This window comes from Tenrec ecaudatus, chromosome 2 (genome assembly GCF_050624435.1).
Source record: "Tenrec ecaudatus isolate mTenEca1 chromosome 2, mTenEca1.hap1, whole genome shotgun sequence".
Taxonomy (NCBI): Eukaryota; Metazoa; Chordata; class Mammalia; order Afrosoricida; family Tenrecidae; genus Tenrec; species Tenrec ecaudatus.
In genome coordinates, this window is record NC_134531.1 from 599,924 (window position 1) to 627,368 (window position 27,445).

General features: G+C 54.4%; 1 protein-coding gene across 2 annotated transcripts in view; it reads left to right on the top strand.

The window, feature by feature from the left end:
* Positions 1-27,445, top strand: part of ADCY2 (adenylate cyclase 2) — a 206,147-nt gene that overhangs the window by 1,490 nt on the left and 177,212 nt on the right. For both annotated transcript variants that reach the window (XM_075540813.1, XM_075540814.1), the window contains exon 2: positions 18,897-19,094. In XM_075540813.1, coding sequence (XP_075396928.1) covers positions 18,897-19,094 — 198 coding nt within the window. The remainder of the gene's footprint in view (positions 1-18,896; positions 19,095-27,445) is intronic.

A 27,445-nucleotide genomic window follows, 5' to 3' on the forward strand; every position in this document is an offset into this window, starting at 1 on the left:
GCACGCTCCTGGCCTCCAGTCCTGTTTGTTTGGCACACAGGGCCCTGGCCCAGGACCCAGCTGTCCTGGGACCTTCTGCCTCTCTGGGCTTCTAGTGTCCCCTGTACTGTGCCCAGAGACCTCCTTCAGTCACTGACCCTGTCCTGGGCAAGGCATAGGGGCACTCTGGGCTCCCACAGCACACACCCACACATAAACACAAGTTCATGCAGGCCCACACTGCTCAGCTCTCAGTCTCCAACTGAAAGATAGGCAGCAGTGCACCGGACGAGATGCCTGGCGGTCACGAGGAGCCTCACTGGGAGTCAGCACAAGCTGTGACCCCACAGCCATCCTTGCAGGGATGTGGATTTAGTATTACTCACACCCTCTTCATCTTCATCTACCTGGGTGGGTGGACAGGCCCCTGGAAGATGGGACGTGCTGACGTAGAACGGTGTTCGTGGGCAGGGGTGAGTTCCTCCCCACCGGCAACTAGCTTCCCGGGAGGCTGCCCAGGTTCCCACCTCAAGAGAGAGCTGCTGGCATGCTGCACTCGGTGGACCTGGGGCACCAAGCCTCTGTGTTTTGCTGCCTGAGCCTCGGGCTGAGTCCTCTGCACCCTTGGCTCTGCTGCCTGACCCTGACGTGCTCTAGATGTTCATCAGTTCTCATAGCAGAGTCTGGCAATTCTGGGAGCATGCCCTGCTGTCTGTGATTGGGCAGCCTAGGGCTGCAGAAGGCTCTGGAAACAGGAACCCACAGGACAGAGCAGGAGGGCTTCTGAGAGCTTGGAGGGGTGGGGGTGGGGGTGTCACAGCAGGTCTGTGCCCACTCAGGAAGAGAACTGTCGTGAGTGGGCCGTCCTGCCCATCGGCCCCTGGGGGGCCTCCTGACCTGGCTGGACGGTCAGAACCCTGCCAGCCTGCCTGTCCATCATGCTGTAAAAGAGCCCCTGAGCTGCTCATATTATGAGTCTTTTTTTTTGGAGTTGTTTGTGTTATTCTGCAACAAGAACCCTGAGCAGAAAAGTCCCCCAACAGGCAGCATCTCAAACCTGACTCAGAGGCCCCCTTTCGGGGGGGGGGATGGCACTGCCCCCCGGAGGCTCTGAGAGGAGAAAGCCCCATCTTTCTCCCTTGCAGTGACCGGTGGTTTGGACTGCTGACCTGGACATTAGCAGCCCGTCTCTCAGCCACCAGGGCACCCTTGAAAGGCCACCACCTCATTTATTTGGTTATTTTCTGCCGCCAAAAGCTCCCATAGGCTTAGTGTCTGAGGAGCAGAATCTGAAGACTTGGAACATCACCAATGAACCCGACAGCGTGTCTTGAAGAGGAGTTTGGTGGTGCAGGGGGTCAGTCACAGGGCTGTTAACTACAAGGTCAGCAGTTTGAACCCTCTAGCCGCCCCGCGGGAAAAAGAGGAAGCAGTCTGTCCCCATAAAGGCTGACAGCTTCGGGGCCTCCCAGTGTCAGTTCTGCTCTGCCCTGCCCTGTCCGGCTTCTGGGAGTGGGAATCATTGGGATGGCAGGGAGGTTCTGCGTTTAGCAGGAGTTAGCAGTTTGACTAGTCTGTTTCAAATGTGTCTTTTGCTGCTCTTCTGATTCAAAGAGCTCGGGACTCACCAGACCCCGAGAGCAGATCGGGACTGCCCTTGGGTTTGCAGGGCTGTGGGACAGTGTGTGGATTCAAACTACCCTGCTCTCGGCTAGCAGCTGCGTGCCTCACCGCTGCAGCACCAGGGTGCTTTACTGCTGACCACAGAGAGCATCTAATGAAGCCTGGTTGGTACTTTCCTCAATGGCTGTCAGCTCTTTGATGAGGGTCTGCTTCGTGCCAGGGATGGAGCTGGTAAGGCCACACAACAGGAGTGGGCTTGGCCACCCAGCCCTGGGTCTGAGCGGGGAAACACATCCGGGGCTAAAGCCCCCACTCACCACCCCAGCCCTCAAGCTGGAGGCCCTGCAGCAAGCAAGTGTTCCCAACAGCCAGCCAGCTTGGAGTGAAATCTGTGATGGTGATAGTCAGAATTTGAATTAAATGGAGAAGTTCTACTCCAAAACATTTAATTTATATTACTTTTTGATTCCCATGCGTTTTAAATAGCCATGTCTTGAAATACCACAGACTTTTAAAGGTTTATTTCAGCATGCCCTTGAACCAGGCGTGAATATGCATTGATTCCATATGGGAAGGCCCATGCGTCAATAAAGATGCAGCCTGCCAGGTGCAGGGGTTAAGGTGCAGGGCCACAAATTGAAGATCAGAGGCTGACGTACCCACCAGCTCCTGGGGTACAAAGGGGGGCTGGGAGGGCATGCAGTCTGCTCCTGGGACACAGCGACCTTGGAGGTCCTGTGTAGCAGGGTCACTGTGACTTGGAATCCAGGTGACTGCAGTGGAGTTGATGGGTTGATTGACTGATTAGTTGATTGGTGATTCCTGCTTTGATGGTGATTTGAACTAGTTTGCCAAGCAGGGATGGGGTACTTTTCCTTCCAAGTCTGGTTCCATCAGGAGTTTTAATTGCAGAAAGCCCGACGTTTCTTTATCTGGACCTGAAGAAAGGATGCAGGTTCTTCCCAAAGAGCTGGGAAATGTAGCATGTCTTCCCAGGGGGTTAAAGGAGTCTTCACTCCACAGCCCCCCTCCCTGGCCCCCGCCTTCCAAGTCTGTCCTTTCACTGTGGACCTCTTTGTCTTAGGGACACACACATGTGTACCTATATACACAAATATGCATAGTTATATAAAGAATCATATGTACACATATATATTTATATACAAGACAAAGATGTTAATAGCATATATATGCTTACACATATATTTATCTTATAACCACCCAAAAAACCCAAACTCAGTGCCATCAAGTTGATGCTGGCTCCTAGCGATCCTCTAGGACAGGGTAGAACTGCCGCTGCGGGTTACTGAGATGAACTCTCTATGGGAACAGAAAGCCTCATTTTGCTCCCCACTTGCCTCTGGGGGTTTCAAGCTGCTGACCTTGCAGTTAGAAGCCCAATGTATAACCACTATGCCATCAGGGCACCTTTTAACAGGGGTCTCAAATTTTATCATCTGAAATGCAAACCCTATTGAATTGACAGTCAAACATTTTATATTTATATATATATATATATATATATATATATATATATATATATATACATATAAATTATATACAATGCATGTGTACACATCATCATCAAGTGACGACTCCTGGTGTTTCCTTCAGCTTGTCAGCTCAACTGGAAAAGAGACCAGGGAAGAAGCATGAGTTTGCCTCCTCTGGGGGCCTTTGTGGCGCCCCCTGTGAGGGCGGGGGCGGGGCCCACCCCCCTGCACCTGGGTGGAGGTGGACCTGCAGGTGCCTGGGTCTCCCCCAGGAAGGAGCTGGCAGCTTGCCCACTCTCTCTGCCCGGTGCTCCTGGGCTGGTGGGCACAGACCACAGGGGACAGTCACCTCTTCTTTCATTGGAGTTCCCTGTGGCCCCTCCGGGTGGCTGGAGATCCAACACCATAGGGTCAGCAACTGGGCGCCCACGGGGTTCTGGCCATCCAGGAATACAACTTTGGGTCCATTTCTCTGTGCCAGGGAAATCTCAGTTGTCAGGTGTTTGTAATTTGCCACCACTAATCCACTAAATCATTTTAGTTATGATGTTACTGTGCGGATGCAGAGAGCAAGGAGACATGGTACTTTTCTGTGCAGAGGGAGTTGTGAGTGGTCCAGAGAGCTGACCAGATGTTGTGCTCCAACTTGTGGACTCTGAGAAGGGCGGGGGAGCAGGGGGTTGCAGAAGCAGGCCCTTAGCAGCAACCCCCGCAGCACACTGTGAAATGTGCACAGCATCTGCCACCCCCCACCCCTCACCCTCATTTCAAACAGAGGACAGAGAGTGATGGGCTTGACTGGGTTTCTCCCCTCCACCTGTGACTTGGCTCCGCTGTTTAACCCCTCTGTTTCCTCTTGGTTATTTTGTTATGTGGCACAGTGGTCAGAATTAGTAAATGAAGAGCACTTAGCGTGCCACAACTCCAGAGAGGCTCCCAGATCGAGGGCCTCGCCAGGCTGTCTACTTGCAATGGAATTGTAATGAGTGAGAACACGTGGTCCTTGAGCTAGGCTGCCTGGAAGGCCACCCCTTCTACAGATGTGGAAGCTGAGACCGGGCTTCACAATCTTTGACTTCATCCTGCATAGGGTTTCCTAGAGAGCATGTGTCCTAGGTCCAGAGCCCCACAGCTGGTCCTGGCAGAGGGTCCTTTCCTTGCTCAAAGTTCATGCTGCAGCATCCACCATCAGAGTTTGAAATCTGGAATAAATGGAGTTATGTTTCAGCTGCTTCTTTCTTTTTTAATATAGAAAGGGATTGGGATAGAAATGCCTTCACATGACAGGCGCATGGAAGTGGTGGCATGATGTGTTTTTTCAGAGCTCAATTTCTCCATTGTTTTCCTGTCTCTCTAGGGCCGCTGTAATAACCACACCACAGGGGAGTGGCTTTCACTACCAGAACCGCTATTTCCCACAACTCAATTCAGCTAACTTCCAACTGAGTCTGTGCTGACTCACAGCAGCCCTGGCACAGGGTAGGACTGTCCCTGGGGGGTTCTGAGAAGGGGACTTCATGGAGTAGATTGTCTCCCCTTTCTCCCAGGGAGTGACTGGTTTAGAACCGCCGCCCTCTGGCAACCTGGAGCATGCACCAGATCCATGTTCTGGGAGGCAGTGGTTAAAACCACTCACTCTGACATTGAAGAGAGAGGATTGCAGGCCACTAGGGTTGTGCACTGCCCCGCAGGTTGGCCTGACTCCCAGCGGCTGCAGGAGCACCGAGTTTGGCTGTTGTCAGCATCACTGGCTGCTTTTTCAGAAGCCGGTCTTGAGACCTTTCTTCCCACAATTGGGTGGTGGAGGTGGTGGTTGGGGGCCCCGACTCTTAGTGACCCCATGCACCACAGAAGGAAACCCCACCTGCTCCTGCATCCCTCACAGTTGTGCTCAGGTTTGAGCCCATTTCTGCAGCCACAGCCAGTCCATCTTGTGGAGGCCCTTCCTCTTTTCCACTGCCCTGGGGTCAGCGCTGATGTCTTACTCTGTGCAAACAAATCTATCTGTCTGGAAGACGTGCAGCCAGAATGCTGCTCAGAACCAAGGAGGGTGATACTGGGGTCCATACACTTTGGACGTGTTGTCTGGAGAAGGCCATCGTGCTTGGTAAAGTAGGGGGGCAGTGTAAGAGTGGGAGCCCCTCGACGAGACGAACTGACACGAGCAGCCACCGTGGGCTCAGACACAGCACTGACTGTGGGGATGGTGCAGGGCTGGGCAACATCTCATCCTGCTGTGGGGTCGTTGAGAGTCAGAACCCAGCCACAGCACCCTTGCTCAGGGATGGGCATGGAACAGGCATCTCCAACCCTTGACTAGTCCTTGCTGGCGGCAGGAGGGCTGCCCCTTGAAGGGCAGGCTCCAAGCGGCCGGTCTATACCTGGACCTGGGTGCAGAGGCAGCTTTTAGGTAGACGGGTTTGTTTGCCTGGCTGTCCGTGTTCCGTGTTCTCTGCCAGTGCCATCATCAGACACGGGAGCATCCCAGCTGCTATTCTCTCCATTCCTGGAGCCCCGTGTCTCTCCCACGCCACATGCCCCGCTGGCCCTCAGTCCCGCTGGTGACTTGTGCAGTGGGGTGCTTCCTTCTGAGTGTGGCCCAGCAGGCTCAGCTCTGAGTTCTCCATGTCAAAGGACATGGGGAAGAGTGAGCCTGAGCATGTGTTTGGTGTTTCAGCCGGGCGACTTTGACACAAAATCACAAGGGAACGCAGTGCTTTTTGGCGTGTGTTCCCTGCCTACATAGCCATCCTCGTGCGTACCCACTGGGCATGAGAGCCCGGGATTGTGGACCAACCCTGGTTGGTCATGGCCCAGTGAAGCCTGTGTTGCTGTCCCCTCAAGGAACTAGGTGGAGTGGCGGGGGAGCATCAGGCTGCTACCTGGAGGGTCAGCGGTTCACACACAGTGGCTGCCCGGCAGCAGACAGAGGTGGCCGCCTACTTCCGTCGGCTCTCCAGCACCAGTGCCTTGAGCAGGATCACTAGGAGTCTGAAGGTCCTGGGGGCACAGTGGTCAAGTGCTTGACCATTAGCCAAAGGAAAGATCAGGCAGGGGCCCGTTCCAGCCTACGGGGTCTCCAGGGGTCAGAATCCGTGAGCCTTGGCAGCAGTGGGGCATGCTGTGGGGAGGGCACATGTGAGCCCTCCGAGGAGAGCTTCAGGAGTCCCGCCGCCGGGGCAGCTAAGGGGAGCAAGACCATCAATGAGAAGGGCAGGGACATCGCGCCAGGAACCAGGGTGAGGCTGGCTCAGGACCCGGTAGTGTTTCATTCTGTTGTGCATGGGGTGCTGTGGGTCAGAACTACCTAACAACAACAACAACACTGGCCAGACCCCAACACAATCCCTTTTCTCCTCTTCTGGAAATGCTGCCTCCACTCTGCTCCGGGAGCCAGACTTGGGAGGCTGAGCACTGAGCAGGCGAGTTGGAGCATCGGCCTCAAAAGTCCTGTGAGTGTGAGCAGCTCTGCCAGTAGTCTGATGGCATCCGCCCCGAGTTCTGGAAGGACGGAGTCGAGGCCGAGAGCGGAGGCCTGGGTCACGGCCATCAGCCAGCAGAAGCAGGCCGTGTCTCTGAGCCAGCAGCGCACTTATGCCTGAAAGGGGAGTTTTCAATTAGCAGCCCAAATGATCATTCGCTGAATGAATAATTCATTGCATTTGGAGCATTCAGAGCTCAAGTCCAGCAGCAGCTTCTCAGCACAGCGAAGCCCCTGAGAAGGCTTCTTAGAGTGCTCGTGATTTCTGGACAGGTCACAGCCCTAGAGAAGGTTCTGGTGGGACAGACTCAGACCACTGCCACTGGGGGTGGGAAGTGGGGGGTGGGGACATGCCACTAAGCCCTGGGACTGATCAGCTCGTGACCCCCAGATACCTGTAGAAAGGGGAAGGTTCGTACCTGTGACTACAGTCTTATTGAGAGACATAGGGCTTCTTAAGTCACGGGAATGAAGCTATTCCCAAGTCGGGCGGGTCCTAAACTGAATTCCTTCTGAGGTCTGGGAAGAGCAGGAGAGACTCACACAGGGAAGGACAGGCTCGTGCGAGGATGCCGGGGCTGCTCCAGACTCCAGGACCTCAAGGAGAGAGCCTGTGGGATCAGCACCGAAAAGACCCTGGCTTGGGTTTGTGGCCTCCTGTTGTTGCTGTTAATGGGGATCATCGAGTGGGTTCGGCCCGTAGAGACCTTATGCACCACAGAGGGGACACTGCCTGGCCCTGCATCGTGCGCACCATTGTTCCCGGCCTGAGCACGTTGTGCAGCCACTGTGTCCACCCAGCTCGCCTCAAGGCTCTTCTTCCTCACTGCCCCTCCGCTGTTCCCAGCATGATGTGCTCCTCCACGGGCCAGTCTAGGTGAGATGAAGTCACGCTATCCTTGCCTCTAGGAAGCACTCTGATTGTACTTCTTTCAAGACCGATTGGTTCATCCTTTTAGCAGTTCACCATACTTTCAATGTGCTTCTCTAATGCCACACGTCAAATGCATCAGGTCTGCTTTGGTCTTCCATATTCAGGGTTCAACTTTCACATGCAAATAAGACAGTGGAGAATACCATGACTTGGGTCAGACGTACCTTAGTCCTCAATGCGACATCCTTGCTTTTCAACACTTTAAACTGGTCTTGGGCAGCAAATTCACCTAACATAATGTGTCTTGAAATGTTGGCTGCTGCTTCCATGAGCATTAACTGTGGATCCAAGCAGGACGAAATCCTTGACAACTTCAGTCTTTCTGTTTAACATGACACTCCCTGCTGGTCCAGTTGTGAGGATTTGGGCCTTCCTTGAATTGAGTCATGATCCACACTGAAGGCGTCATAGGAAAAAGTCCAGTTCTTTAAAGACACTTGTCGGGTAATCCCAAGGGAGACAGACCTACAATGACCATGCCAGGTGATCCCAGGGAAAACAGAGCTGGTTCCATTGTGACATGCTTCCTTCTCAGACGACACTGTTCTGAGTTCTTGTTTTAATACCTTGTGTCAATGTAAAGACCCATCTAAATAAAAACCTAAACTGAACCACCGCCACTGAGCTGGCTCTGACTCCTTGGGACCTTGCAGGACAGAGCAGAGCTGCTCTGTTGGGTTCCTGAGACTGGAAACCTTCCCAGGAGCAGGCAGCCTCCTCTGTGTCCTGTAGAGCCACCAGTGGGTTTGAACTGCCAACCTGGTGCTGAGCCGTCCAACACTTACTCCACAGTGCCACCAGGGCTCCTTAAGTAACGATGGGAGTGTAATGAAGCTTTCAAGGTGCTATGGCCCCAAACGGATGGGGGGAGGGGCAGGCTTTGCAGGCAGCAGGACTTGTCCAGATGGGTCGCCTGGCAGGCCTGCCCTGCTTGCGTGCTGGGAAAGGGGCTGTGCTGATGGGCTCTCGAGCCAGGCGGTGAATCCGAAATACCACAATGGGCTCATGCTCCAAATTCGAGCTGTGGCAAGACAGGGAAGTGTTGATGATTACTTGTGAGACAGCTGATTACTAGTGACAATATTGCTATGGTAATAGTAATCAAGCACTGTTAACAAAGAGATGGCCCCATGAGGGGCACAGGAGCCTTTCTTCGGGACCTGCCCAGACGTGAGCTAAATCGAAAGGGAGGGCCAGGCGGATGGCTCTGGAGGTAGCTGTAACTTGGAGGTAACCATAACGATGTGAATTTTCTGCTTCAATGATTTTTCAAAATTCTAGTAAAGGCAGGATAATTTATAACCAAAGATGGGTGGAGCAAGGGGATTAGTGCAGTCTGGTGTGGACAGAGGGCCAGCCAGCATGGTCGGCTGAGCTATTTGGATAAAAGCATGCCATTGTCTCTGACACGCTGCAGAAAGGCCAACCACGGGAAAATAATGGACACAAAACATGGCCTTCGCTTAGACAGGGACCGGGAGGTGGACACGTGTTGGTGAAATGCAGCTCACTTCAAGGGTGTCGGTGTTAGGAGAAAGGCTAGGCTTTCTACTCCCATGAAGTCATGTCTTAGAAACCCACAGGGACAGTCCTAAAGGACCGCGGTGGGTCAGCATCAACTCCATGGCAGAGGGTCTGTTTTTTGGATGTATCAAGGGAGAGTGTAACAATGTCCATTTCTGGCATAAAGAATAAGAGGTTTAAGCTATTGGGTTAGGGATAAAGACATTCGGTGATTACCAGAGCTAATAAACCATAATTCCATATGTGTGTAAAGGCAACCAGAACTATTAAAATTCAGCAGCTAAGAAACAGAGCCCAAGAATTTCAGCAGCTGGCATGAAAGGCGACTGGGTTTCCGGGATCAGCTCTCGAGTTGCACCTGAGGCCCTCTGCTCTGACCACGGAGGAACTCCGTCTGAGTGCTCATCCCTGTTTGGCTGGGTGTCCAGAGGCAGCTTTTAGTCTGTGGCTGCTGCAGAATCCAGTGTTTCCCAAGGGGCAGTGCGGGCACCATCCGGGAGCGACAAAAACAGATGCCTGTGCTTCATCCTGTATCCTGGGCTGCTGTTCAAATGCTTTTAATTGCCGGGAGGACGCTGGGTAAATTTTTGTTTGTAGTTGTTATTGTTGGTGGAAAAGGGTTTGGTAGGCCAAATAACCTTGGGGATTTATGTTTTAAGTCAATCTAGAAGTGAATTCCTTCTAGCTTCCTGTACAGGATTAGCTAGGGTAGCTAGATTGTGCTCCTTCCAGCAGCGTCTAAAGATCTCTTGTCTCTGTTAGGCACTGTCAAGTCTGTTCTGACTCCCAGGCACCCCTGCGCCCACCTCACAGATGTTGTTTCAGGTTCTGTGGCGGCCACCAGGTCAACCTGTCTCCAGACAGGTGTTCATCTTCTTCTTTGCTGCACTCTGCTTTACCAAGCACGATGCCCCTTTGCAGGGCTTGGTATCTCCTGACAACCTGCCCAGAGGTTATGGGACACAACCTCACCACCCTAGCATCTAAGGAGCATTCTGGCTGTACTTTTCCTGTGACAAATGTATTTGTTTATCTGGCAGTCCCTGATATTGTCAATATTCTTCCCCAAGACCGTAATTCAAAATGCATCGGTTTTCCGGGGTCTTCCTTATGTACTGTCCAGTGTTCGTGTATGTATGAGGTGATTGAAAATAATCATGGCTTGGGATGGGCGCAGCTTCGTCCTGTTCTTCACTATGCTAAGGAGGAGCTATGCAGCAGATCTGCCCAATGAAACAGGCCATTTGATTTCTTGTAAGCCACTTCCATGAGCATTGTTGGTTGTGGATACAAGAAAAATGCAAAATATAGCATCTTTGAGTTGGTGGTTTTCCCAATAAACACAATCTCCTGTGAGAAGCCGGTTATCACTCCTCAACTACTGCTCTGATTAGCGAAGACTATTTTGCATTAGAGATGGACAACTTGGGTTGGAAGAGACAAGTAGCAAAGAAACATGGGCCTCTTCATCGTGATTTCAGCGGGGATAAGTTCAGGACATCCCCAGGAGTCATCCTGAAATGGGAAAGGACTAACTTTACCTTTGGGAGACAGTTGGCTTTCCAGTTACAGTCTCAGAAGCGCACAGGGGCAGTCACAGCCTGCCCTAGAGGGTCTCTGTGAGAGCAGTGATGGACTTTAACTCCCTTTAACTTTAAATTAAAAGGAGAACTTTAGTCCACGACAAACCCAAGGATTAAGAGAGCTAAGCAAGTCGGGCCTTCTGCCCCTTGCCTTTTCTACTAATGAGGGGACTGCAGATGATAGGACCATGGTACATGGGGAGATCCGCGTATTTCCTGAAGAGCCTGTCCCCTAGAAGGAGTTCCTCCGTCAATGGCAGCAGTGCCTGGCACTCTCAGGTAGGTGCTGGGCTTTGGAGGACCCTCCCTGCCGCAGCAGAAGCCCGGGTGTATCAGCAGGGGAAATCTCTCCCCATAGGAAACCCTACACAGGATGGCTCTGATGTCTTTATCACTGTCCAAAGGTGGAACATGGATAACACCAGCTGTCACTGAAGTGTGGGCCGAGGGCACTGGTGCTCATGGGCAAAATTTAAGATGTTTCCAAGGGTTGTGTTGTTACTTAAACATTTGCCATGGATTCAATTAGGACACTAGAGGACAGAGCACAACTGCTCCCTGTGGTCTCCAAGGCTATACATCACCACGGAGGACACAGCCTCATCTTTCTCCTGCAGAGTGACTGGTTGGTTCGAACTACTGACCTTGCGGGTAGCAGCCCAACATGTGAACCACTATGCCACTGGAGCTCCTCAGATACAATCAATTGAGTTCTGACACATACCGACCCTAGGCCCCACAAGATAGCACGTGGTTCAGCCCTGCCCTATCCTTGCCTGTTTGATCTGAGCTGTGATTGCAGTCACCCACCGTGTCAGTCCACCTTGGTGATGGCCTTCCTCTTTTCATTCACCTCCTACTTTACCAAGAGACTGGTCTCTCCTGAAAACACACCCAGAGCACAGGAGGCGAGGGCTCCGCACCCTTTCTTCTAGGGAGCATTCAGGCTGTACTCCTCCCAAGACAGCTATGTTGTGTCCTGGAAGCACATGGTGCTGTCAATATTCTTTGCTAGTTCCCAATTGATCCTACACTTACAGTCATGGTGAAGAGACCCACCAGAAGCCACATGCTCTGCTGCATGAGAAGCGTTTCCCCACGGGCATTTCACTAACCTTGGATCATGTGATCTCTTCCTAGTTGAGTGAGCCTGTGTGGTGCTCTTGTGGTTGGTGATGGGTTTCATGGGTTGGTCCTGATTCATAGGGACCCTTTGCACACCAGAGCAGAACGCTACTTGGTTCTGAGAAATTCTCACCATTGCTGGGACGTCTGAGCTCACTGCTGCAGTCACCGTATCTGTCTGGCTCATGACGGTTTCCTCATTTTCACCCACCTTCTACTCTACCAAGCATGGTGCATTTTCCCCAGAGACAGGCCCCCTCCTAGCTGAGGTCCAAGGGAAATCAGAGGAAGTCTCCCCATCCCAACGTCCAGGAAGCATTCTGCCTGCACTTCTCCCAGAGGTCCTTGGCCACAGCATTCCTGCACCCTCAATCCTCCAGGGCACGCATTAGACCTAACTCCACTCTTGTGTGTGTGTGTGTGTGGCCCCATAGCTGCCCTTCTCTGTGGCCCTCGGGGTCATCCTCTTGGCCCTGTCGGCATTGCCCTTGGGGGAACAAGTAAGCCCTTCCTGGAACTGAGTGGCTCTCCACAGGTGCATGGTGGGGAGTCCTGGCTTCCTCTAGAGCAGGAACCAGCAGAGTTCAGGTGGGTATTCCAAAACCAACGGAGGAGCCCCTTGCCCCTTTGATTCCACTCATCTTCAGGGTCATTGGCCATGCCCTGGGCTCCTAGCCTGGCTGTCTTGGACCCCAAGTCTCCCGCTCACACCCTCCTTCGTCCTGTATGCACGTGTAAAGAACACGGGAAAGAGAGGCACTGTCTTCATCCTCTCCTCCCCGAGGCTCCGGGACTTTCCCATCTCACATGGGCCCTGTCCTCACACGGGCTCTGAGGCACCTCCAGCCGCTGAGCCCTGGTCTCTGAGCCGGAGTCCCTCTGGACACGGCTTACTTTTAATCAACCGTTGCCACTCCCAACCCCAAGCCTTCGCATTTCCTCCTGGACACAAAGAAATATGCCTGACTCAGCCTGAGAGAAAACAAAAACAAAAAGCTCCCCCTTCACTCCCTTTTTCAGCTGCTGTGTGATGGTCTTACCTCTTTCTTGTGCTTTAAAAACACCGTCCACAGACACCAAGATGACGTCTAACCCTCTCTCTCTACCTCGGAGGCCGGTGTGGCGCCGGAAGCTCCCCGTGTGTCTGCAGCCAGCACATCCTAGCGGAGTACCCAGGCTCAGACACGGGTGGAGGGCAGTGCCCAGGCTCCGAAAGAGGCGTCCCGTGTCTCCGATTCATGCTTCAACATGTTTGTGTTCCTGACACACGGCAAGTTGAACAGCTCAGCTGGCCCCCGTGGCCCACAAAGCCTAAAATACGCATGATCTTGTTCGTTGTTTCAAAACAGAGCGAAGCCTGGCTCTGGAGTCCCATGGGCCCCTGGTGCCACCCGGCCAGTTCTGCCTCCTAGCGACCATTTGTTTAATAGAAAGAAACACCGGCCGGTCCTGCGCCACCCTCCCCATCGTTCTTACGTCTGAGCCCTTTGTTGCAGCCACTGTATCCGTCTGTCTCCTTGAGGGCCTTCCCCTTCTCCGCTGCCCCTCCACTCGGCCAAGCAGGCTGGCATGTCCTAGGGACGGGTCCTGCCTGATGACCTGTCTAATGCACACGGGGTAACCTTGACCATCCCACAGAGCACTCTGGCAGATTCGTTTGTCCTTTGGGCAGGTAGTGCTTCAATACTCTATACCTTCACCACATAGATTCTTCTTCACGCCTCTTTATTTGGTGTCCAGTTTTCGTACGCATATAAGGCAATTGAAAATGCCACGGCTGCAGTCATAGGCCTCCAGTCCTCAAAGTCACATGCTTGCTTTGCAGCCCTCAAAAGGGGTCTTGTGCCGCAGAACTCCCCATTGCGATGCATTTTTTATCTCACGACACTGCTTCCATGAGCATGATTGCAGATCCCAGAAGACAGCATCCTTGATAATGTCCACCTTTTCGCCATTGGTCATGATGTTACCTATTGGTCTGGTAGTGAGGATTTCTGTCTTCTTTAAATTGATTTGCAATCCCTACTGAAGGCTATGCTCCTCGATGTTCATCAGCAAGCGCTTCAAGTTCTCATCACTTTCGGTAAGCCAGGCTGTGTCATCTGCATATCACGGGTTGTTAATAAACCTTCCTCCAATCCTGATGCCACATCCTTCATATAATCCAGCTTCTTAGTCAGCATTCGGATTGGATAAGTGTGGTGAGAGGATACAACCCTGTAACACACCTTTCCTAGTTTTAAACCATGCAGTATTCCCTTGTTCTGTTCAAACGATTGGCTCTTGATCCATGTGCAGCTTCCACAAGATGACACTGACGTGGTCTGCGATTCCTGTTTTTCTTCATATCCATAGTTTATTATGATCCATGCAGTTGAATGCCTTCACAAAGTCAAGAAGACACAAGTAAATGTCTTCCTGGATTCCCTGCTTTGAGAAGAGCCATCTGAGGTCATCAATGAGGACCCTGGTCTAGGTCCTCTTCTGATTTCTGCTTGCATTTCTGCCTGTCATGTGTGGCTGCAATGTTGCTGCAACAAAAAATGTACTTGTGTGTGCTGTTCACGATCGTGTTCTCTAATTTGCACGCGAGGTGGGGTCATCTTTCTTTGGACTGGGTAGAAATAGGGATCTCTTCCAGTTGGCAGACCAGGTAGCTGTTCCCCAGTCTTGGCATAGTGAACAAGTGTTTCCAGTGCTTCTAGGGTCACATTTAGGTTTGGGGGTTTCTTTCTTCCAAGGTACATGTAAAATATGTTGAGCAATTTTGGGATCATTGTGTAACACGGTCTTCTGTTTCCCTTCCTCTGGGAACCATGAGTGGCCATGTTTTCTGGCTGCCAACGCCACATCTTACACATCCTGGGAGGGTATTTGCTTATTCTGTGTGCCAAGTTTTGTTGTCAGTAAGGATGACACTTTGAGGACTAAGTTTTGTCTGGCCCACGTCACACTGTTTTCTATCACTTCATATGTATGTGAAAGCAGAAAGGGGGACGAGGAAGGAGGAAGAAGAATGGATGCCTTTGAATGGTGGTGTTGACAGAGAACATTAACTGTCTCACGGGCCGCTGGGAGAACAAACAACTCTGTCTTGGAAGAGGTACAGCCAGAGTGCTCCTTCGAGCTGGGGATGGACAGACTTTGTCTCACATACTTTGGACACGTTATCAGGAAGGACCATCATTGGAAAGGACATCGTTTTTGCCAATGACCCTCAGGGAGACAGATTGGCACGGTGGCTGCAATCATGGCTTCCACCTAAGGACCCTTTAGATGTTGGCGCAGGACTGGGCAGTGTTTTGTGCTGCTGTGCGTGGGCTGGGTGGGAGTGGGGCTGCCACCATGGCACCTGACAAGGATGTTACAAGGTGTGCATCCACCAGGCAGCACAGGCCTGGGGGAGGCTCTTCCTGGGAGACTGCCGGGTGCCGTCATGACATGGCATCGGGCGCTGCTGCTCCAGGACAGAGGAAGCGTGCTTCTTCCCAGGAGAGAGCCCATCCCTTCTGCTCATGGCTGCCGCAGCTCCCTGTAGAGGGAGCCCAGAAGGAGGAAATGAGGAATATTCCCAAAGGCCCCCTGACTGCCACAGCCACTTGGGACTTAGCTTGTGCTTTTTCTAATCCACCCAAAGGGTCCAACACCCCTTCTCGTGGTGACCGTGTGCCCCACAGCCCTTTCGGCTGCTGAGTTTTTGAAGCAAGCGTGCTAGGCCTTCCGACACAGGTGCCCTTGGGTAGGCACTGACCTCCACTTTTTGGTCCCTTAGCACCCCAGGGACTCCTGGAGTCGGAAGGGGGGAAACTCAGAGGGGCACCTGGGGAGTCAGAGAAGGAGCACGAACTGCCCTTCCAGACCAGCTTCACCCCAGAACGGTCAGCAGAGCACCAGCCTCTGCTCCTGTGTCTGCAGACATACTCCCTTCCCAAAGAAGCAGAGAGCGAAAGACAGCACGCTCCGTGAAACCCCAGGCAGCTGCACTTCCTACAACTGGGAATCCCTTCCCTTCTCTGGAAGAAGGTCTCTCCCATGAGTCCTTCTGTCTGGCTTGATGCGTAGTCCTTACTTTTCTAGGATATGAGCTAGTCAGGACGGTATCTTGCACACTTGGGTGTGTAGCGAACCACTGTGAGTGCCCAGCGAACAGGAGAGAGACAAGAACAGCCCTCTATCCTCGGACAGGGCGAGCAGGGTGCGTCTGTGCCCACCGCCACCTTCACGTAGCCAACCGCCCAGGTGACGGAGGCTGGGACATTAATCCCTCGCCCCAAGAACCCCTTTTCCCACCAGCAGGCGAGGTGTGGAGGGGCCGAGTGGCTCTCCACGGGCCGATCCGTTCCTCACCACTGAGACTTCAGTCCTTGCAGCCCACTTCCCGGCTGTGAATTTGGAAACACTGAGCTTTGAGCTGGGGTGAGAGGAACCTCTCCTGTGCCCCCCCCCCCCCCCCCCCCCCCGGCCAGGTCATCAGTTCAAATCCTCCAGCTGCTCTGTGGCGGGGCTGGGAAACTCACGAGGGCAGCCCTCCCTTGTCCTGTTACAAGTCTCATCAACCCCCCTGGCAGTGAGTGTGGCCTTTTGGGGAAGGACTGACTTGTGTAGATAGTGTGGCCCCTTTGCTTCCCTGGGGATTGATCTGCTCAAAGGCAGAACCCACACCTTCACCAATCCGCTCCCTGGTGTGCAGGGGCCATCCCAGCGGAGAGCAAATCCCAAGATCAGAACAGTATGTCCGGCAGACACCTCTGCCTGCAGCAGTGGAGGCCAGCCCAGAGCAGAGAGAGCAGGACCGGCCATGGCGTGCCTTCTCCCCATGGGGCCAGGGTGACAAGCAGGGCAGAGGACCAGGAGCACGTGGCTGAGAAGAGACCAGGGGCTGCATCCTTCTGTTTTCTGGTGTGACCTGTGGTAACCTGTCACCCCTCTCCAGGCCTTCCGGGTGGCTGTTGCAGTGACCGGCAGAGGAGGAGGGGATATGGGAGGAGGAGCAGGGTTAGGAAGTCCTGAGGTGGAGGCCTATCTGAGCTGGCCTCACACAACAGGCAGCCAGAGGCCAGACACGGGCATTGAGTGCAGATGTCCGCCCGAGGCCTCTGCTGGGCACTCGGGGCCTAGAAGGGAACCCTCCCCGTGCACAGGTTGTCTTTGCATGACACTGGCGTCCTTTGGGGAACCCAAGGCCCGTTTACCTCTTCTGATTTCAGATCACGTCTGGACGAAAAGTGCCCTGAAACCCACTCCTCTGTGTCCCTGAGAGGGCCATGGTCCCTGGTCCATGAGAGGCCACACATTCCTGAGGTTGGGACCTCAGCATCGAACAAAGGAGAGGGACACTAAAATATTTCAAATGAAATGAAAAGCACCCCCTCCTCCCGCTCCCACCGATGTCTCAGCCTGCTGCTCACATGCAGGGCTTCCAGGAAGGGGCCATGGAGGACAGGGACTGCCTCGGTTTCCATCCGATGCGCCCTCTCTGAATTCAGGGAGGGGCTCAGGGGACGCTCCATCCCGGCCACGTGACCTCAGGGGCCAAGGACCCCTGATGCTCTCGGGCATGTGGAAGCATCTGCCTTCCTTTTGCTGTTTCTCTGCAACCAACCTGCCTCATCAGTGCAATCGGGGTGAGGAAAGAGCAGCCTGATTTCTAGGGTCCTTTGCACGGGCACAGAGCCCGAGGCTCATGTCACCCGCGTGCTCCCCAGGGCTGCAGAGGCTAATCTGTGGAAGCAGGTCACTTGGCCTTCTTCAGAGGTGCATCAAGTGGACTGGGTGCTCCCATTTCTGGGTGGATGTGGCTGCACCCTGGGGACCCCTGTGCCACCATTCCTATTAACTTGTTCCAAGATAACACTGAGCTTACAGATGGCTGGGGGAGGAGTAAGGAATGGAGGGGCTGAGAGAGAGCCTCCCCAGCATGTGAATCTGGGTGCTTTTGTCAGAGGTCACTTGCTATGAGAGAGGCGGGCATGGAGGGGCTGTGGGTCCCTTGCTCTGCTTAGCCACTCACCCTGGTGAGGTGCCATCTCCGGGATGAAGCTTGACCTCGTCATGGGACCGAGGGGCCCATGGACCCACTCGGCAGGAGCGGGTCCCAGGCTCTCCTTGGTCAGAGGTGGCTGTTCCAGGAGCCCACAGCGTTGCTGTCAGTCCTAATAGTCTAAGACCTCTGTGGGAGTGGGTTTTCTGGATAGAAAATTCCTTGCGTGTTTCAGTAAGTAAGCACCCTTGGTGAGGACTCAATTCCCACACTACAGTAAATGCTGCCTGTCGTAAGGTCCCAGGTCAGTCAATCCATATTTGACTCCAGCCCATCCCAAAAGGTTTCTGCGCGTGGAAGCATTGTGTCTACTGTGTGGTGTTGCAAGCCCGCACAAGGGCCGCCAAAGAGAGGAAGACCCTCCCTGGGAGGGGCTGGCAGCGTGGCTATTGAAGTAGGGGTCTCCCATAGGAATGGCTGTGAGGATGTCGGGAGACTGGGCGGGGCTTCCTTCCGTCGTGCGCAGGGTTACTGAGTGGGGACCGACTTGATGAGCCTGATGCCACCATCACAGTGTTGAAATTGCGCAGGGTTAACAGAGTGTGCGTGTGCGTGTGACCTGAAAATGACGGTCAGTGTGCCCAGCGGGCATTTGAAAGATGTCCATCCCGGGCTGAGGATACAGGCCCATCTTGTTTGTGCTACCAGAGCCATAGGTGTGGGGTGAGGGTGAGGAAGGGGGAGAGGGGAGGGCTAACCCCAAACCAGCAATTGGTGCCTGTCTCTCCCCTTCCCTCAGCATCAAGTACAGGCCGGCTCACCTGCGGGCAAGCACTGGCGCCCAAGTCGCGTCCTTCGCACACTGAGAGGGTCTTCGTGAAACAAGATGCACAAAACCCAAGGGACAGTCCTTTCTTAGGCCCCTGCCCCCAGTGGCCTTTCAGTCCTCAAGACCTCTGTGTCCTCGCATCCACGTTCCAGACCACCCCGTGGATGACATAACCCTCTGAATGGGGTTGCCCCATGCTTTGCAGAAGTGGAATCTCCTATGCGGGTTATTCCAACAGGGCTCCCGCTGTCACAAGTGCACCCTGCTCTCGTCATCCTCCCCCACCCTCTGACAAACCTCCAGGTGCGGTGCCTCGTTCACACAGGGCATCTTTCTTCTCCTCAGGAGGTGGAAGACCACGTGGCATTCTTGATCACGGTGCCCACAGCCCTGGCGATTTTCTTTGCCATCTTCATCCTGGTCTGCATTGAGTCTGTATTTAAGAAGCTGCTCCGTCTCTTCTCGCTGGTCGTGTGGATATGCCTGGTGGCCATGGGCTACCTGTTCATGTGCTTCGGCGGGACTGTCTCTCCCTGGGACCAGGTAAGGCGACAGGCCAGCGGCAGCCTCTGGTAGGTGCCTGGGCTTGTGGGTTCACAGGACTGTCTGGAGGGGACTGTGTGACAGAGGACAAGGCTCTAACTGGAAAGAGCAACGTCACGTGTACGTGGTCACAGGGGGTGAGGGTTCCTCAAGCAGGGCGGAGGGAATGGGAGGTACTTGTGGGGGCAGGAGAAGGAGGAGGGGCTCTGGGATGGGGCTCTCACACACCTTGGTGCTGTGACCTCGGGCCAGAGTTCTCTGGAGGGCAGCAGCAGTAGAGGGTCCTTCTGCCCACTGGGTTTTATCCGATCCAAGGGGCCCTGGTGGGGCAGCAGTGAGACACTCACTGCTACCCAAGAGGTTAGAGGTTCAAACCCACCAGCTGCTCTTGAGAGAACAGGCTGGATGGCAGGATCTTGCCAAACTCTGCAGCCTCGGAAACCTACAGAACAGGCTCATTCTGTCCTAGGGGAATCTGCCTGGAAGGACCAGGGACAGCCCAGCCTGGGCAGCATAGGGGTGTGAGAGTGTGGCACCCAGGGCTTGCAATGAAGCAGCTGCACAGTGGCTTCTCTGGGCCCGCAGTGTCCGCTGATGTACAAATTGGAGTTGGCTCTATAGACTGTGACCAAGGAGCTTTGGAGAAGTGACCGGCTTGAGGTCTATCCACAGAGGCCACCGCTGGTTCCTTCCCACAACCCTGCCTTAGCTGTGGCCCCGTGTGCCAAGGCTGTGTGGTGCCTCATGGAGGTGCTGGGCCAGGGTGCTTGCAACCTCCTTCTGGGACTCAGGGTCATGGGGGGGGGGGCCAGGGTGCTGGAGGCTCCTCCTGGGGCCCAGGGATCATGAGCCTGAGTTCCTGTGGTTCTGGAGTTTGGTAACTCAGCTCCTCACCTGTGCCCTGAGGGTCACATACAAGTTTCCAGAAGCTCTGTGAGCTTGTAACTCTCCATGCCTGGCCAAGCCTTGGGTGCTTTCTCATTCCTGGTGCCTTACTGCCCACCACCAGCCTTTTGCAGGGCAGCCTAACCTCTGACCACATTGGTCTGTGGGTCAGCCTCAATCTGTAACTGCCTGTCTGGTAGGGTTCTGGCTTGGATGGGGAGTGTCCCATGTTCAGGAGAGGCAGTCCAACTGAGTGTCCTCCCACCCTGCTCCCACAGGGTGGGTCTCCTTAGTGCCCCACCAACTCCACTCCCCAGCATGATACCCTTCTCTAGGGAATGGCGTCTCCTATTGAAGTGTCCAAAGAAATACTAGGATGCCAGGGGCTTACATGGAGAGCAAATTTTTTGAGAATGATGAGGGCAATGAATGTACAAATGTGCTTTACACAGTTGATGTATGTATGGATTGTGATGAGAGTTGTACGAGCCCCTAATAAAACAATTACAAACAAACAAAAGAAATGCTAGGAGGCTTCAAACGATTTGTCCCAAATGGAGTTGAAAGATAATGTCTTTCCACAAACTCTCTAAAGTTTACTGGGACAGACATGGCGGGGGTGAGACCATCTGGCATACTCTGGACAGGCATGTCATGCCTGGTCACTTAGAGGATCAGTGGAAGTGGGGGAGCCCCTCCATGAGATGCACTGTTACCACCGTGGATGGATGGACAGATGGATACCACAGTGACCACAATCATGGGCGCAAACAGAATCAGCTGAGAAGCTGAGCCAGATGGGCAAGGCTCTGTGCAGGCACACTGACAGTGGTGGCCAGAGGCAGCAGCAGCAGCTGGCTCCATTTGGCGGCTCCTCCCAGCAGCACCGAGTTCCGACAGCAACCGTGGATCCAGGGCAGACTGCATAATTGGCGGGGACACTAGAGTGGATGTGCAGAGGGCCGGGCACAGGGTGGGCCAGAAGAAACCTTGGCTGGTGCCAGCTGCCATAGGGGGTGGAGAAGCTGTTGGTGGTACTGACACTGGAAGCCGAGCTTCCTGGACAGAGCAGTGGATCAGTGAGACCCTGGACTCTGCTTGATCATCTCTGGCCCCCGTCCCACCCTGCCTCAGCTCTGTCTCTTCACAGCACAGGGCCCCCGCTGGGTCCTCTGTGCTCCCCAACTCCTCCCACTCTGCATCACAGAGGAGGGCCCATGGATCCCTAGCCTGGCCCTGCCTGCTCCTCCGTTGCAGGAGCCCTGGCCTCAGTCTCCCAGCACAAACCCCACACATGGGCACCACTAAAGGGCAGGCACTCCTGCCCATGAGGGCACCTGGCATCCTCAGACACTTGACAGCCCCCACGATGCCTGTGCCCCCACCCGTGGCCATTCTCCTCTCTTCTCAGTTCTTCCTGGGACCAGAAATGCTAAGGGCTAGGTCCCCCCACAACTGCCCATGTGGCCTTAGTGATATGCCAAGAAGACCCAGTCCCCATCAGGCATCAGGGCAGGACTGCAACACAAATATTCCTGGGGGAACCCCATCATCTTGTGGCTTCCCGCTTCCTCTGGAGAGCAGGGCACAGTTCAGCTCACCTGGCTGTCTATGCCCCCACCTCCTTGGCTCTTGCCCTCGGTTCGGAACCTTACACTTCACTCTTCCGTGTGGCTGCCATGCTCTGTGTGGAGACTCCAGCTGGGGTCTGAAAGAAGATTAGATTGCATTTACACCCGAAACCCAAACAACCTACTGTCATCAAGCTGATCCAAGCTCTAAGCTGCTCTATAGGACGGAGCAGAATGGCCCACGAGCATTCCAGGACTCCATCTGTGGGGCAGACAGCCTCCTCCTTCTCCTTCCTGTGCAGCAGCTGGTGGGTGCGAACCGCCAACCTGGTGGTGAGCAGCCCAAACATGTGACCACGTCCCGCAGGGCCCTTATCTGTCACAGAGGGGAAACACAAGAAGGCGCTGTGTGAAGGGGTCCCGGCAGCCGCGTTCTCTCCCTGGGAGTCTCCACATCAGCAATCCTGAGCACCCGTGTGTTCCCCAGAGACCTGGTTCCACCCTCGGAAAATGAGTGCCAGTTTTTATGGTGGGCTTTGAGGTGCCCTATGTGGTTTATTCATTTACAAACGAGGTTTCCTTCTTCCTTTTGAACTGTTTGCTCTTGATACACACAGGTGTTGTTTCTTAAAGCTCATCTGCATCCTGCGATTTTGGTGAACTCTAATTAGTTCCATTAGCTTATCTGAGAGCTTCTTAGGATTACTGCATGCAGATAATTGAAATCTCCCTCCCTTTAAGCCCTCTGCTGATGTCCCAGCCGGACTCCTAAGGCAGACTGGAGGGCATGGGCGGGGCTGTAGGGCGGCTAGAATCCCACCCCGCCAGGCCTTGGGGCTTGCTTCCTAAGATCTTCATTGTTGTTTGGGGGGGAGGTTACGGAGCAAGTCTGGTGTCCACCCAGCAGCTTACCAAGCTTGGTGACTTGGCTGGAACCCCCACCTCCCCATCCGATGTCACAGCACTTTTCCTACAACTCCTACCCCCACCCCCCACCTGGGGCTCCCGATGTTCCACCCACTCCTGCTTACCCTGCCTCCAGAGCTCGGTGGTGACCTGCCCCCTAGTCTCATGGAGCTGGTTCCCCTGAAGAGCTTGTGCCTCCCTGGTCTGCTTGGCTGGGGCTGATGCCCAGGCTGGATCCTGGCTCATAGGAGGGGAGACAAGGTTAACTTGGGGGGAGGGAAGGCACACACAGGAAGAGGAGGTCAGGGAAGACCCTGGGGAGACACTGGAGTCAGGGGGGTCAGAGGCACATTCCATCACACACACAGGAATCCCTGCAGGGACAGTAAGAGCAGAGCACTAGGCCCTTTTGCAGGAAGGGCGTGTGTGAGCACCACAGGGGATCCCGAGCAACTGAAGGCCACAGGTTCGAGGGGCCAGGCCACCAGCATCACCTTGTAAGAACAGCCTGACCCTTGCCCCTGAGTTGTCAGCCACTGAGGAGCAAGGTTCTTCTCTGACCACAGTGGCCAGGCCTGGCGGCCAGCGGGGCTCTGGGTTGGGGCCGGTGCCCACTGGCTGGGGTGGGAGGGTCATGCTGAAGTGAGCCCATGGTGCGCAGAGAGGACGTGAGAGCTGACCGGCAACCCTGCAGCACGTGACAAAGAAGCGGGCTCCCCTCTACCCTTCTGGAACCACCTCCTCTCACTTTTCACATCAGTGGTTCAAAACCACCAGCCGCCCCTGGGGAGAAAGATGAGGCCATCTGCTCCCATGAAGAGTGACTCTCTGGGAACCAGCATGGGTCTCTGGGAGTCGGGATCAGCTCCATGCCCGGGCTTGGGCCCTTCAGTTCAAAGCAGTATAAGGCCTTCCTGCTGGCAAGCCTTCAGGGGCATCTCTGACATGTGGCTAAGGTTTACATCTGTCCCCATGAAAGCATTTCTATCTGAAAGGAGTCCATCTAGCCTCTGCTGGTCACCCCGACTTGGGGACCTCTGGGAGGCAGGGGTGTGGGCTGAGGATTGCCCAGAACTGCTTGTGTTTCTTACAATCATAGAGGGGCAGGTCATTGGTGACCAGGTGCAGGAGAGTGTGAGAGGAGGAAGAGAGAGGTGGGGTGGGAAGAGGGGAGGGAGAGAAGGTGGGGAGAGTGAGGGGGGAGAAGGGAGAGAGAGAGAGAGAGAGAGAGAGAGAGAGAGAGAGAGAGAGGGAGAGAGAGAGAGAGAGAGAGAGGGAGAGAAGAGGGAGGAGGGAGGGAGGTGGTAGGTGGAGGAGAGAGAAGAGAGGGTGGAGAATGAGGGGGGGGGACAGTCAGCTCTCTTTTCCTGTGTCTGCTGTGTCTGCCCTGAAGGACCTTCCCCCACTACCCTGCCCCAAGGCCCCAGGAAGCAGGGTAAACACAGCCCCCAGCCCTGGCCCAGCCTCGTGCTTCGTGCTTTCACTTAGGTGGAAGAGGCTGGCTCTGTGCCTGCCTGGGAGGAAGCTACAGGTTCATCATGGGGGTTTTGACCTCCTTGTGCAAACAGCTCCTCATTCTCAGCCATTGGGGCCCTGACAGAGAAGAAAGCCCTCCTTTCCCCAGCCTGAGCCATTAGGGAAGTCTGCTGCAAGGGTGAGTGGGGATGAGGGCCAGCCTGGCCCCTCTCCCTGTGGGCAAGACCCCCGAAGTGGGAGGCAGGGGAGTGTTCAGATTTCATAGGAAGAAGGGTTGGGTCTGGGTTTTGGGGTCCCACAGGTTGCTGGCGGGAGAGCAGCATCGTATCTCCTCTCTCAGATGCAAACCTACATGAACAACTGCAGCCTCAAGGAGCAGGGTCTCATCCAGAGGAAGAAATCCCTCAAGCAAACCCAGACCCAAACCCAGACCCAAACTCACCAGCATAGAGGCAATGCCGACCCACAGAGACTCTGTAGGATGGGGCCGAACTGCCCCTGCGGGCTTCTGGGGCTGTAACTCTCTGCGGAGGAGCAGTTGGTGGTTTTGAACTGCTAAACTTTCAGTTAGCACCCCAGCGTGTAACCTGAGATGCCAGCTGGCTCCCACTGCAGAGACACTGCTGTTGACATGAACACATACAGCTCAGGCTGGGAGGCCACAGCTGCATCACACTGGCTGGAGGGAAGCATGTATTCAGGGCCTGTCAGCAGTTGGGAGACCCAACGCCAAAGTCTCTGCCATCAAGTCAATGCCAACTCATATCGACCCTGTAGAACAGTGCATTGCCCCTGGGGATTTCTGAGACTGTGACTCTTTATGGGAGTAGAGAGCCTCTTCTTTCTCCTGCAGAGCAGCTGGTGGGTTTGAACCGCTGACCTTGCCATTAGCAGCCCGGTGAGAAACCCCCCACGGCACCACCAGTGGCCCTTAATCAAGAGACCAGTCCCTGGAAAGGACAGCAGTGACATGGTGCATCTGCACTGAATGTTTGTCACCCCGAAGGAGCCCCAGGGCTGGGAGAGGACTGGAGAGTTCAGGGCCATCCGCTGCCTCACAGCAGGACCAATGTGGCCCCAGGAGTGAAAATCAGAAGACGGGATGGCCGGCCACTATGGCCCTGGATGAGATGGGTGGGTAGGGGTGGGAGAGGATACCCATTGATCGATTGGTAAAGTGGAGGGGAAGTGAGGGAGAGAAAGGCCCTGCAGGAGGTGGACCGACACAGTGCCTGAGCACCGGGCGCAAGCATCACCTGCTGGACTTGGGTGGCTATGGGCCAGACCTGGCTGGATCCCACCCAACAGCAGCAGCTTGCACATTCAGTCACTTGTTCTGTCCTAGCACACGCACCTCTACGCACTACGAAATACTATTAGACCATGTGTATCCTCGTGTTAATGCAGAGACCAATCGCAGGGTTTCTGTGTAGCTCTGCAGGTTAGGGACGTGTTTCAGCAAGTACGTGGATTGAGAGCGCTTCCCTGGGGAGAACTCACTGATCTGGCAGTCACTGGCTGGCAGCATTGCCAGACGAGTGCTTTGAATCTTCAAGATTCTGTTTCCAAACCCCAGCGACGCTTTGAGTAGGTAAAAGTGTCACAGGATCACAGAGTTGTAAGTAGCCAGTCATTTCCACCCTCTGCCTGCTGTTTTTGTCTCCAGTGTGGCGACCATTTCTGGCCCGTCTGTGGCTTCCCTCCCCAGAGATGTTCCCAGCGCCCATGGGCTGTTCTGCTGGCTCCTGCGCAGCAATGACTGCTGGGTGAGCTTGTGCTGCCCTGGTTCCTCCAGGCCTCTGCCCACCCAGGGGCCTGGCTCTCCTAGGAGGCTGTGCCACAGCGGATGACCGGGTTTTCGTGGTCCAGGTCTGGGGGGCTAGAGGGAGGCCTGGAGGCAGGAGGTTTAGACAAATCAGTCTGTGAGGTGTGGCCAGTTCTTTCTCTTGTGGGCCTGCCCACCTGCTGGTCAGCACTGTGGCCTCAGATACTCAGATCAGGCCCAGGTTACTCAGGCACTCACAACCAGGGTTGTTGAGCCAGGCCCCTGGGAGTGCGGTGGTGAAAATGCTTGGCTGCTAACTCAGAGGATGGTGGTTTGAGCCCAGCATCCCCTCTGTGGGAGAAAGAAGAAGCAGTCTGCTGGCAGGAGGGTTTATGGCCTTATCAGCCGACAGGGGCCATTCTGCTGGGATTTGTGGGGTCATTGTGGGTCAGAATGGACTCCTTGACACCGGACAACAGCAGCATCGTGGGCGGGGGCAGACTGGGGGTCAACATGTGGTTTGAGCCACTTCCCATGGGTCACTAACATTGTGGTCTCTCCGAGTGAATCGCCAGCAATGTGGACCATTGCTATGGTGTTTCCACGGTGGTAGCCAGGGGCCTGGATATGGCTCCTCACACCCTACATGCCTGACAGAAGTAAACCCTGCCTGGTCCTGCCTGCGTGACCCTCACGGTTCTGATGTTCAGGCCTCTGCCACAGCCACTGTACTGTCCGTCCATCCGTCTGCCCGTCCGTCTGTCTTGCCCAAGGCCTTCCTCTTCTGCTGCCCCTCTACTTTTCTGAGCACCATGTCTTCTCCAGGACTAAGGGTCTCTGTCCTCAGACCTCCTGGCTTATCAGGGGTGGAGTCATTCCACTTTGGTCACATCCCACATACCCCATTGCCACCAAGTTGGTCACCACTCACAGTAATCCCCCACCCCCAGTGGCCTGTGCCCCCACTGCGTCACAGGGTGGGGCTGCCTGTGTGTTTCCAGATGTGACTCTATGGGAGCAGAAGCCCCATCTTTCCCCCAAGGGGTGACCGGAGGTTCCAGCCCGTGACCTCCTGGTCAGCACTTCAGTGTGCAGGTCACGGCACCCCCAGGGCTCCGCTACTTACTTGCTTAAACCAAAAAAACAACGAACTCTGACTCTTAGTGGCGCCTGTGGGTTCCCGCGAGTGTCGCTGTTCAAGGGAGCAGAAGGGCAAGACTCTTCAGATTGGAAGGCCCTTGTGTTAGACAGGGTTCTCTAGAGAGACACAACCAGATTTCTAATAATTATATATATAATTATATATATATATAACAAAATAAATGAACAGTTAAATTATAAAGCAGTACAAATGGCTCAGTGCAACTCACTCCCTTGAGTGAGTTGTGAGACACTGGCAGTCCTTTAGGTCTTGAGGGCAGCCAGGTAGCTATCCCGGCACAGGCAGCAAATAGCAAGGCAGGTCACCAACAGTCAGCCAGGTCACCAACAGTCAGTCTCCAACTCCAGAGATGTAAATTCCAATTGTGTGGCAAAGCAGGTCTTAAAGGGACCTCAAATTACAGTGACACAGTCCACAGGTTAGGCATCCCACAGGTAGTGTAGCTTGCAAATTGAGCCACAGAACAGCAAGGCAGCCGCACACTGGTCCGATGATCAAAGAGTGAGAGACAAGAAAGGCGAGGCTTGCTGAGCCATTTATCTCTCCGCTCTACAACTAATCCCACATGTGTTTATCGGCCAGCTGG